Genomic DNA, 12,795 nt, shown 5'->3' on the forward strand with positions numbered 1-12,795 from the left:
TTTTGTTTCATATTCCAGTGTATCTTGGAGGACTGTTATGAATTGTTATTGCTATCTAAAATGTTGCTTTGAGCTGAAATTGAGAAAGTACACTTTTCAGTCTGTGGTATAGTAGCAGGTCTGTGCTAGTAAGTAACTTATAACTGTTATTTCAAGATTCTCACATCACATCCTCTGGTGAGTTCTTTTTTTTTTTTTTTTTTTTTTTTTATGGTAGTTATTGGAGAATGTACCAAGTAAGCATTTCCAAAGACTATAAAACATTAAAAATGTTATTTCCTAACAGCAAAATGTGTGTATACATACACTCATGACACATTAACCATCTGTATACTAAAGAAGTGCCATAGAAACAAAATCTTCAATATTATAGTTATTATAGTTTCATCTCTTAAACAACTTCACTACCATGTTTGTCTTTGGCTTTCATTATTCTATTTTTGGGTTGCTCAAAGTTTTCCATCAGGAAAAAAGAAAAAGAAAATGAATGCAAAGAGTTGTTTGAGGAGCAGCCTTCTGTAGTGTTGATCAGGACAGCTGGGAACATACGGCCTGATTTCAGCTGCATCTTCTGCATCACCACCTCACTGAGCTTTTAACCAGCTTCCAAAAAGTAGCAGAGTGCTAGTGTTAGATCAAGTGCTCTGAAGATACTGTAGAATGGAGATCTGTGATCTGATTAGATACAGATGGCTCTGAACCCTTGGCAATTACCAAGCCCTTCTTTGCCCAGCAGATTTTTAATGATTCTCTGTGCATTAACCTCCGGAGCTATGCTGACACTTCCGTCTGCTGGATAGCTCTGGGCACGAGCAGATCTGTAATGCTGCCAGGAAACTCTGGATAGTGCGCTTCACACCCAGTCAATAATTCATCTCTGATGCATGAGGGGGGAAGAAGCAATTTTTTAATAGGCCTAAGGATATTTGTAATGTCTCTTATGCCATATGGAGAGATGAGGGCAATATCCATCTGCAGTGATATTATTCACCACGGATCTTGGCCAAAGAATTGATTTAACAATACTGAGATCTGTTTTTTTTTTTTTCCCTATAGTTAGATAATAATCATTGAAACAATAACTCTACCATTAATTTAAAAGTTATAGGCAGCACTAATGGCAAATGTGAGAAAACTATAAGGTGCAGTCATTTCTGCACAATTTAATTATGTGTCAGATATAGTCTGCTTACGTGTTAAGTCTATCTGAATAAATATCTATTACAATATTTTAATATCCTTTTAAAAGGAAATCCTGTTTGCCCATCTAGAGCAGTGCTTTCTAGCAGAACTTTCTGCACTGAGGAAATGTTCGATAACTTCACTGTCCAATAGGTAGCAAGATATGGATGTTGAGCTTTTGAAACATGGTTGGTGCAACTGAGGAACTAAATTTTTATTTTTAATTAATTGAAAATAAAATAACCTCATGTGACTAGTGGCTATCACGTTGGATAGCACAGATACAGATCTTGATTCAATATGTTTTGTTTTGAAAATCAAGTAAATGTTATGAAGGAACAATTTTTGGCAATTCTGGTTGAAATTTTTTGTGCCACATTCAAAACTGAATAGATTTCTAAACATCGAATCTTTTAACTAGAGTTTTTTTTATTGTTTCTATACAAAAATTTTTAGAACTATGTTCCAGATATGTGAACTCTCTTGGAAATTACAATAAAGGAGAAGTGTGTACACCTCAATAAAACTCAGTCCCCAGAGGGATAAGTGGTTAAAACTTACATACAATTTAAATGTGAAAGAATGTCTTTGAACTCTCATTAGTTAACATATTTTATATAGATGTAAATCTTTCCTAGGAAGTTAATCGTGAGGGCTCTTTCTCCTCTTACACAGGTTAAAGTAAAAAATGAGAATGTTGCTTTCGCTATGAAGTGTATAAGGAAGAAGCACATCGTGGACACTAAACAACAGGAGCACGTCTACTCAGAAAAGAGGATCCTGGAAGAGTTGTGTTCTCCCTTCATTGTGAAGTAAGTGAGCATTTGGCTTCTAGAACTTAGGATTTTAGGCTCTTATTTTGTTTCCTTGCAAGAGGATGGACAGAGGAGGAAGAGGAGGCCCCACTCTGAATTCTCCATCCCAGTCAGCGCAGCAGTTCATAAAATGTTGGAAGTTTGAGATCTGGAGACCAATACCTAGATATTTTTATTCTTAATAAATGCCAAGAAAGTGTGTGCACGTGTGCACATGTGTGTGTGTGTGTGTGTGTGTGTGTGTGTGAAATTGTTACAAAATAATTTGAATTCATTATTTAATCCAGACCTAATGCAGAATTTGGGAAGCAAGGATTCATTCAAAATCCTTCAGGGAGCATGCTGCTATTGAATTCCTGCAAGAAGAGGCATTTGGGCACATGTTCACTGCCAATGAGCGACAGACTGTGGACCTAGCAGTGCCTAAATGCTGAAAGATCTGCCTCCTAAGAGTTACTGTTTTATCTATAGCTATCGCTAGAGTTTGGAAGAGAATAATGTTATTCTAGGTCACAGCTATCTTTACTTGTGAATTCATGGGTTAGTACTGTAAGCCAGTTTATATTTTCATATATGTCTGAGTGCCCCTAAGTGTAGCTTTAGTGATTTCTGGATGATATAAAATGTCCTTTTAATGAATAGAATTTATACTTTTCGATCAAATGCCCTGAGAGTATCCATATTCCTGATTTTATTTTTTATTTTTTTGAGATTAAAAGAGGTATGAACCCTAACAATGCTAGCAATACAGTTATCCAATTATATTAATTATGTTCCTAAAATACATCCCTCTCTCTCTCTCTCTCTTTTTTTTTTTTTTTTTTTGTCAATAATTAACAAGCTATGATGAGCAGCTTCAGGTCATGGATTAGGTTTTATTCATTTTCTCATTTCCACCTCTTTACAAAGTCCTTGACATATAGTAAGGTAGTAATGATATTAAGAATAAACATTAATGACATTTATTGAGAAATTACCATGTGGCAGGCCCATGTTAACGTGATACCCTGTCCAGGTCCCACATCGGAATTGAATCTGTCATTTCCCATGATTCTGGGAATGCTGCCAACTCAGGACTCCGGCTCAGTCCCTCTCTGGCCATTGCTCTTAGATGAAAAGAACTCCTTTGACCAAGATAAGCCTCTCTTTCTGGGTACATCCTGCACCCAGTGATGGCAGAGGTCCTTGAAGCTGAGGCTTTTGCTGAAGCCCAGCTCTCCCTCTGCCCAAATCTGCTTCCATCCCCTTCCATGAGCGTCGTTCCCAGGTGTACTCGCCACTTAACTTACTGCCTACAAACCTCTGCCTTAGAGTCTATTTTCTGAGACCAATTAGAAGACAGAAGACACAAGTGTGAAAAACTGTTACTGAGGGCAGATCTCAAATGAGATATATGCAGAGGTCTCTGGGTGTTTGGAGAAAGGAGAGGATGTATTTGGTAAGTAGGATAATGAACTACTTTATCAGGAAGGTAGCCTTTGAGTTTGGCCTTGAGGAATGGATAACACTTTAGTAAGAGAAACTGAGATTAAGAAGATGTCTCTGGGTGGAGGGCAATCTAAGTAAAGGGGTCAACATGAGCAAAAGCAAAGCAGTAGAGAAAATCAGAGTACTCAGCAAGAAGCTTAGTGTAACTGTAGGATGTTTGCATGTTCAAAATATTATTGATAATACTCTTAAGCAACTTTAAAGAGGTTTTAAAATTAGATAGTAGTAACCATGTTTTTATCTGTCTTCACAGATTATATCGTACTTTCAAGGACAATAAGTATGTATACATGCTTCTGGAAGCCTGCTTAGGTGGGGAGCTATGGAGTATATTAAGGGACAGGTAATGAAAAAAAGATTGTAAACAATAACTTTTGTCTATTCACAACTAGTCTAAAGGATTCTATATTCATGATCATTTAAAAATATATGAAGGAAGTAGTTAAGATTTGATTTTAAGAAAATGTTATCACTTGATAAAATAAAGTAGTAATACTGATACTTTCTTAGCCAACATTATAATCGTGTCATAGGCACCTTGTAAGGCAGTTGTCAGTTTCATATTACAGATTAAAGAATCCCAGGCTTAGAGTGTGAACTATGTATAGTCACATAGTATGAAACAGAGTAGGTATAAACTCAGATGTTTCTAATTTTGAATCTCTAGAAGGTAGATAAAGAAAAGTGGGAAGTGGTGAATCCCTTTCTGCAAAGCAGAGGAAGATGTCTGCAAAGATTCAATTTTACAAAAGGGGTCGTTGTCAAAACCACCGATTTTTGCCGAGCAGCACCTATGTACAGTGCTCCGTAGTATACAGTTTGGGGGTTTCTAGACAAAGTAACTTTTTCTAACTAAAAGAGTAAAAAGTATAAACTTTTCCTCCAATGAGTTTGGATTTATTTGGGGTGATGATGTATGGAGTTTAAAAACATTTTATTATTTAATGTGAAAACTAAGCATGACAAAGACGTTGGAAATTTGTAATTGAATGCCACATTAAGCTCAGAGGAGAAGAGAGATAGAAAAATGTGGTGGTAGAGGAAGGACTTGAGCTAAACTTTAAAGATGACCAAAAATGGAGAAAGGTAGAGAAGAAGGAAAACAGAATGTTGAGATAAATTGGTCTCTTTGTAGATAATAAATAGCGGAATTTGAGTAGAAGACTAGGGCAGCAGAAAAGGAGATGGGAAGGTAGGTTTGCACTAGGTTGCAGAGGTTAATGCCAGATGTTTAAACAGTATCATCTGAGCTAGTTGTTCTCAACCCAGACAATATGTTACACTCACACAGGGAGCTTTTACAAAGTAAAAATGCTGCGCCCTATTCCAGAGATTATGGTTCAGTTCATCTGGGATGGGGTCCAGTAAATGGTTTTTTAAAAATGCTTCTCAAGCAATTCTAATGTGCATTCATGGTTGAGAATCATGCCTCTAGGCCATATAACATTGCGCATCTGAGTAGAAGATGAATATGTTGTATTAGGAACATACGGTTAAAAGGATCTGAATGGGGAGAACCTGAAAGGGTGAGGAGACTTGCAAGATACTTGCAAAAGCATTTGCATTATCCATCTTTGCTGCAATAGGCAAATCTATGTAGAAAATCTAAATCTGTTTAGAAATAGGAGTTCCTACTTCCTCTTAGGCACTGTGTCTAACCCTCAAAATGACTGTGAAGTAAGTAATAAACCCACTTACAGATAGGGATCTGAGGCTTTGAACTTGCCCAAGAACTTAGTGAGTAGAAGAAGCAGGAGTCAAATCCAGTCTCTCACTCCAAAGCCACATCCTTCTATTATACCATGCAGCAAATCACCACTGCATTTTAACAATTCAGTATGTCAGCCTTCACACAGTGCTGACACAGGGCAACTGTGATATCATCAAGGTGCACCAAATAGGAAAGATTTATGACCCCATTTCTATAGTTATTGTTACATACTTTACAGACAAGAAATGCAGATGATCATTCGAATCATTTTTTAGTCAAGCAATCAATTATAAACGTATGGTTCAAGCTTGCCATTGAAACAGTTGCATTTTCTCCAGAGTTGTGTTTCTCCATAAATGTCTAAAAAAACTTTTCTCATCCTTTTATGTTCATATGTAATTACCAGAAACAATTGTTTGGATGTAGACATTTTAATTTTAGTGAAGTACTTCTTTTTTGCATCAAGTATTCCCCGAAATTTTTCTACGATCAGCAGTCTAATTCATTGGCAATGTAAAGTACTTTTTAATGTTGGTGTTCTATGAAACATTTATATTGCATAAACTTACCGATACAGTCATCAGCACCTAGAACAGACAACAAAGATGTACATCTATAGTATTAAGAGAGAAAACATCTATAGTATTAATTATAGTATTTCATTGCAGAGGCAGCTTTGATGAACCCACCTCCAAGTTCTGTGTTGCTTGTGTGACAGAAGCATTTGATTACCTGCATCGACTAGGTATTATCTACAGAGACCTGAAGCCAGAAAACTTAATTCTAGATGCTGAGGGTTATCTGAAATTGGTAAGACAAATTCTCTTACTTAAAGTACCATGTGAGATACTTCCAAACACAAACTTGTGTTGTAGCTGCAATTTATTTTAATTTTGGTATACATGTTATTTTCACTTTGGGTAATAGAGCTTTGACATTGATTGACACACACAACATGGGGAGCTGTGTTACCAGCACATTTTTTTTTTTTTTGGCCTAGAAACTTACTGTTTCAACCATATTTGTGATTCTTACTAGGGATTCACATAATAGAATGCCTTTAAAATTGCATTTTGTTAGGGTCTTTGTCTAATAATTTTAACTAGGTTTTAATAGATTCCTGCCACACATAGGGACTGGCCGTAAAGGATAAAGGAAGAAAGTAGTATGGCTCCTGCCGTGAGATAGTCATAGGGAGAAAAGATACACATATGAATGTTAGTAGTATTTTTTCAATCTTCCTAGGTGATTCTAAAGTACAATCAAGGTTGAGAATCACAACACTAGAGTATAGGCTTCTTGGGGACAGAGAGTTTTCCTTGCTATCCATCTTTCTAATTCTCTCAAGCCCAACATGAATCTTATTTCATGTCACACTGAAGAAAAAAATGCTACTAGTCACATAAACTACTTTCAGTGAGAAACTATATTAGGATCCTGTCAGGATGGGGGATCCAGGATCAGTTTTCCTGAGTCCATTTTGTAAGTACCTCAAGGACATTAAACCATCTCTGAACTTAATATTTACAAAGATATTCAGTTTCTCACATCAGAACTTTTATATACGGAAATAATAATAGCCACCATTTAATGAGTAGTCAACTATGTGTAATGCTACTGTGCTAAACATTTTGCAATTAGTGTATTTAACAATCAATGAGATAGGTTTTCTCTTCCAGATGTTATAGTACATAATTTAATCTTAGAAATTTAATTTATTACGTATAATTGCTAAGCAATTTCTCTCTATAGTAAAGGAGTAAAATTAAAGTCCTTTTGTATGAAATCTTACTAACTTCCAAGAAACATTTTGATCTATTTAAGCCTATTTTACCCATGAAAGACAGCTTCGAGAATTGGTGGAGTACTAACACAGGGTCTCAATCACTCCTTCACAATTCCTTCATTAGCTATACTTCTCACAGCTCTTTGGGTAAATCCTTTGGCATATTTTAGAAGTAAAACTATCACAAGGGATGCAGATATCCATTAGATTCATTTCTTTTTTTTTCATAGCTGTTTTTAAAAAGTAGATAGCATATTCAATATTTGTAGTCATAGAGGTCAGTAAATTTCTGTTAGCCATTGACATCCATCCTGCTAACTCATTTGCCAATCAACTGAATAAAGATTCATAACTATAAAGCCTTTACAGATTAAAAAGGAAATGTTGCCTATTTCAATTTGTAGCTATATATCAAACTAGATATCCTAAAAATCCTCTCACTACAAAATATCTAAAAATACTGGATGAAACATGAAAAGCAGTGTTACATGTAGGGCTGAGTTTATAGGAGCATTAGGATCCTCTTGAGGCTGGGAATCAAGCTTGTGCAGTGTAGGGTGGAACTTAAACATTCAAACTGCTGTCTCGTGGGCACCCAGCAATTCTAGGTGGCCTAGAGGTTTGATTTTATTACCTTTACCCTCTGGAAATAGGAGACCAAGTTTTGGGTCTGGGCAGTGTGGGAAGTTGAAACAGAGAACATTGCACAAAGTCAAGAATCATATAGATTATACTCTCAGGGAAATAGAAAACAAGAAAAAAAAAACTTAATTATAAAGACAGAGTAAATACAAGAAGACATGCATTTCTCGTTATTGGGCTCTTGGTAGAGAAATTCTTAGAAGTCTCCTCTAAGAATTCTTGGTCACAGAATGGTCTTCATGGAGGTTGGGTACCCAGTCTTCAAGGATAGAAAAACCCAAGCAAGAATTCAAATGAAAATGGAGTCATGTTGGTAGCATGCTCAAGCTTCCAAGAATAAATGTATTCTCTCTGGAATAAAGTACTCTCAGCTCAGGACTCTCAAGAGATAAAATTTCAGGGAATATGAGCTCACATTTAAAAAATAAAATTTAAAAATATATGAGGGAAAAAGGTACCATGAACATTATTTGACGCAGACATATAACTATTTAATATGTTGAAATAAGCAGATAAAGAATGTAAAATAAGTACATCTAATGCCTTTTGAAAAGAAGAGAGAGAATAACATGGGTAAGGAATGGAGTCTCTCAGAAAAGGTCTAACAAGTTTAGCAAAAAACTAACAAATCTATTAAGAAATTAAGAACATAATAATTGAGCTGCTGCAATATTCAGTGGAAGTTTTTGTTAATGGCAGAGTAGCTTGCATTGAACTAATCTTGCTAAGATTAGTTATAATACATGTAAAAAATGTGTGAAGACATTGGAGAGCAACACAAAGTAGACTTTCAAATCTTGAAATAAGGTAACCACACGGAATTAAATCCACATTGATACAGATTTTTATAGCTGTTCACTTCAGGACACTCATCGTGTAAGGCATGAGGGATAAACCTTTAGTTAACACCTTTAGTTAACAGAGAAATATTCAACATTTTCCATTAGATTGTGGACAAGACAAGAATATTATTTTTCTCACCACTTTTTTCAACATTGCAACAGTGGTCTTAGCAAATGAAATAAACCAAGAAAAAGAAATTAAAGGCCAAAGATTAGAAAAGAGGATGTTACTTGTCTTTATTTGTAGTCAGCACGATTGTTTATGTAGAAAAGCCTAAAGACTCTACCATAGAAGTACCATAGAATGACTAAGTAAATTAAATAAGCTTACAAAGTCCATATACAAATAAAAATTCCATTTTATATGCTAGTAATAAATATTTTTAAATTAAATAAAAATACTATTATAATAATATCAAAAATTATAAAATAATTTTGAGTAAATTTAATGTGTAAAAATGTGTAAGACCTCTACATTGAAAATCTCAAAATATTGCTGAGAAAAAAATAACTGAATGGTAAGGTATACTATGTTCATATATTGGATAATTCAATATTTGATAAGATGTCCTTTCTCAACAAAATATCCACAGATTCAAGGCCATACCATAAAAATTGGAACAACCATTTTTTAGAAGCTGAGATGTTTATTCTAAGATTTACAAAGAAATGAAGTGTTCAGAAGAGTTAACAATCACTTTGAAAGAAAAAATTTGAGAAATTTATAATACATGATATTGGATTTGCTATAAAGCTACTCAAATTCAGTGTGTTAATGGTGTAAGGACAGACAAATAGCTTAATATAACAGAACAAAGTCCAGAAGTAGACATATGTAGTCAATTGATTTATAGTAAAAGGGGAAAGGCTAGTCTTCTCAACAGGTATCGCTGAAACAACTTGATATACATATGTAGGGGAAAAAATGAACCTGACTCCTACCTCACAATATATACAAAAATTAATTCAAGATGGATCCTAAATCTATAAAGTACCCAGAAGTAATCATTGAGTAATGTCTTTACAACATGGGGAAGAGATTGTAAATAGTAGATTGCACAGATAGTAGCAATCTTAAAAAGTTCAGGCTGCTATAACAAAAATACCACAGACTGGGTGGCTTAAACAGCAAACATTTATTTCTTGTCGTTTTAGAGGCTAGGAAGTCTGAGGTCAAGGCTCTGGTACATCTGGTGTCTCGTTAGGTTCTGCTTCCTGGCCTATAGACAGCTGCCTTCTCACTTCTTCAAATGGGGAGATGAGGGAGAGAGGGAGGGAAGAAGATAGAGACAGACATAAAGATAGTGCTGTCCAGTCTCTTATAAGGCACCAATCCCATCCTAAGGGCTTTACCCTCATGGCCTAAATACCTCCCAAAGGCCCTACCTCAAAATACCATCACTCTGGGGATTAGGGTTTTGCATATGAATTTGGGGGTGGGGGACACAAACATGCAGTCTTCATCAAAATTAAAAACTTCTGATTATCCAAACACATTGTTAAGAAAATGAATAGTCATGCCATAGACTGGTAGAAAATATTTGCGATATATATTTATGACAAAGGCCTTGATTATATACAGAAATATATAAAGAACTTCTACAGCTTGATAATTACAAGACAAACAACCCAATTGAGAAAAATGGTCAAAATCTTGAAAAATCATTTCACAAAAGTAGACATAGGAATTATCGATAAGCCTTATCAGTAGTCATCAAGGAAATGCAAATTAAAACCACAAAGAGGTATCGTTTCAGACTCACTAGAATGACTATAATTTAAAAGATTAAGAGTACCAAGTGTTCTTGAGTCATTCTCCAAAATTTCTAGATAGAAATTTGTAAACCATTTGAAGAATAGTTTTGTTAGTCTCTCATAGAGTCAAATCTATGCCTGTTCTATGACAAGAAATTCCACTTCTCAGTGGATCCTTGCTCAGCAGCATAAAGGAATGGATTATAGCAAGCAATGATGTGAATAATTTCAAAAACCATGTTGAGCGAAAGAAGCTAGACATAGAAAAATAAATTTTTTATGATTGCATCTATTAACTTTCTAGAATAGGTGGTAGAAATAAATGCAATGATTGCCTCTGGGAGGAGCATTTTACTGGAAAGGGGCATGAGGGAACTTTCTGAGATAATGAAAGTGTCTGTATCTTGACTCTATGGTAGTTGTGGTTACATGAGTATAATCCCCATTAAAATTCAACCAACTGTACACCAAAAAACTACATGCATTTTATTGCTTGTGAATTATGCATCAATTTGAAAATGTAATAGGTTAAATAGCAGATGATTCACAAATAAAGAGAAAATCAGTGAACTCGAAGATAAACTTAAGTAATATACAAGGTAGCATAGAGACACATAAAAATAGAAAATAAGAATAATAAGGTGACTTGAAGAATAAGGTGAGTTCTTAAAATGTTTATTTGGAGTCCAAGATAAGAATCATATAAAAAATGAGGGAAAGCAGTATTTAAATATATAATGGCTGAGAGTTTTTAAAAACACCAACCATCGGATAGAGAATCCCCAACAAATCCTAACTGGGACAAGCTGTATTTATTGTAACTCCTCTCTTTGCATAGCAAAGCACTCCAAAGCTTAATAGATTAAAACAACAATAATTATTTATGATCTCTCAAAGTCTCTGTGGGTCAGGAATTTAGTGAGTTTTTCAGCTGGGTAGTTTTGACTCCAAGTTTTTATAACATTTCAGTCAGATGTTTGCTGGGGATGCAGTCATCTGGAGATTTGATTAGGGCATTCAAATCCAAGGTGACTTGCTCTAATGGCTGGCAAAGTGATGCTTCCTGTTAATTGGGGGCCTTAGTTCTTTTCCACGTGGATTTTTTATGGTTTAAATGTCCTCATGGCATGGTGACTGGCTTGCCTCAGAATGAATTATCCAAGAGACTGAGTAAAAGCTACAATGCCTTTTAAGACCTATTCTCAGAGTCACAAACCAATACTTCTGCTGTATTCTGTCAGCCACACAGAGTCAGCCCTGATGTAGGATACAATTTATTGTGAGGGGACACCTCTGAATACCAGGAGAAGTAGATTGTCGGAGCTGTCTTGGATGTTGGACATCATAGTAGTGAAAGTACAAAACAAAAAAAGAAAGTCTTAAAAGCTATCTAAAAGTAAACAGTTTACATAAGAAGTAAAAAACAGTCATTCAGTTGATGTTCTAACAGTAACAATAGAAGCCAGAATGCAGTAGAATAATATTTTTAAAGTTCTTAGAAAAAAATAATTGATAAACATGAATTATAAATCCAAGAAAACTTTTTTAGGAGGGTAAAATAAAGACATCTTCAAACAAAGATGAAGGATGTTTAGTACCTACATACAAAGAATGTGCTTAAGGGAAAGAAAAAATGGTATCAGGGAAGATGTATTGCTAGAGATAAAGAGGGTTACCATATGATGATGAAAGGTTCATTTTACCAAGATGATACAATAAACCTGATCTTTTATTTCCCAATTAAATACTTCAAAAATGGTGAAGAATTTGAGATACAACATGGAATGGTGACTAAAGAACAATGGTAAACAGGTTGTTAAATCTTTTAAAATATGAAATAGTAATTATTCTACTATATAGTATTAGAAATGAGAAAATGCTAAAGAACTGAATAACAGGAGCGTATAAACAGAGTAGGTGTAATCGGAATTGATGTAGGGAGCATGTCAATCATTTTAAAAGAAGACAACAAGGGAGAGACAGGAAACCTAGAAAACAAAGAGAAAGCACAAATTGGGAGCAGAAAGAAATCTAACACATGCAAATAGATTTAGCACTCTAGATAAAAACCAAAAATTGTCAAATAGATTTAAAAAATAAAAATCAGCTATTTGATGTTTACAATAGAAAGATCTAAAACAAGAGGATCAAGAATGGTTGTAATTAAAAGGATAGAAAAAGATATGTCTGAGAAGTATTCAACAAATTTAAATGCAGTTTTCACTATGCTGGTATCAGGGAAGATGTATTACTAGAGATAAAGAGGGTTACCATATAATGATGAAAGGTTCATTTTACCAAGATGATACAATAAACCTGATCTTTTATTTCCCAATTAAATACTTCAAAAATAGGAACCAGAATTAGATAGAACTAATAGGGAGAAATGAACAGCTGTAAGAGAATTTAATTCACCTCTCAGAAACTGATATAACATTCAGGCCAACATCACTAAAGCTTTAGAAGATGTGTAGAACACAATTAATTTACCTGATCTAATGGGCTTGTAGGATATTGTTCCTACAATACACATTAACAAAATTTGATCATCTGAGCCATTAAGCAAGTTTCAGC

General features: G+C 34.7%; 1 protein-coding gene across 3 annotated transcripts in view; it reads left to right on the forward strand.

Moving 5' to 3' along the window:
* The window catches only part of PRKG2 (protein kinase cGMP-dependent 2), a 94,270-nt gene that overhangs the window by 55,866 nt on the left and 25,609 nt on the right, over window positions 1-12,795 (forward strand). For all 3 annotated transcript variants that reach the window (XM_016156263.2, XM_016156264.2, XM_016156265.2), the window contains 3 exons: window positions 1,858-1,994; window positions 3,739-3,828; window positions 5,865-6,006. In XM_016156263.2, coding sequence (XP_016011749.2) covers window positions 1,858-1,994; window positions 3,739-3,828; window positions 5,865-6,006 — 369 coding nt within the window. The remainder of the gene's footprint in view (window positions 1-1,857; window positions 1,995-3,738; window positions 3,829-5,864; window positions 6,007-12,795) is intronic.

Source organism: Rousettus aegyptiacus, unplaced genomic scaffold, assembly GCF_014176215.1.
Source record: "Rousettus aegyptiacus isolate mRouAeg1 unplaced genomic scaffold, mRouAeg1.p scaffold_m13_p_10, whole genome shotgun sequence".
NCBI lineage: Eukaryota > Metazoa > Chordata > Mammalia > Chiroptera > Pteropodidae > Rousettus > Rousettus aegyptiacus.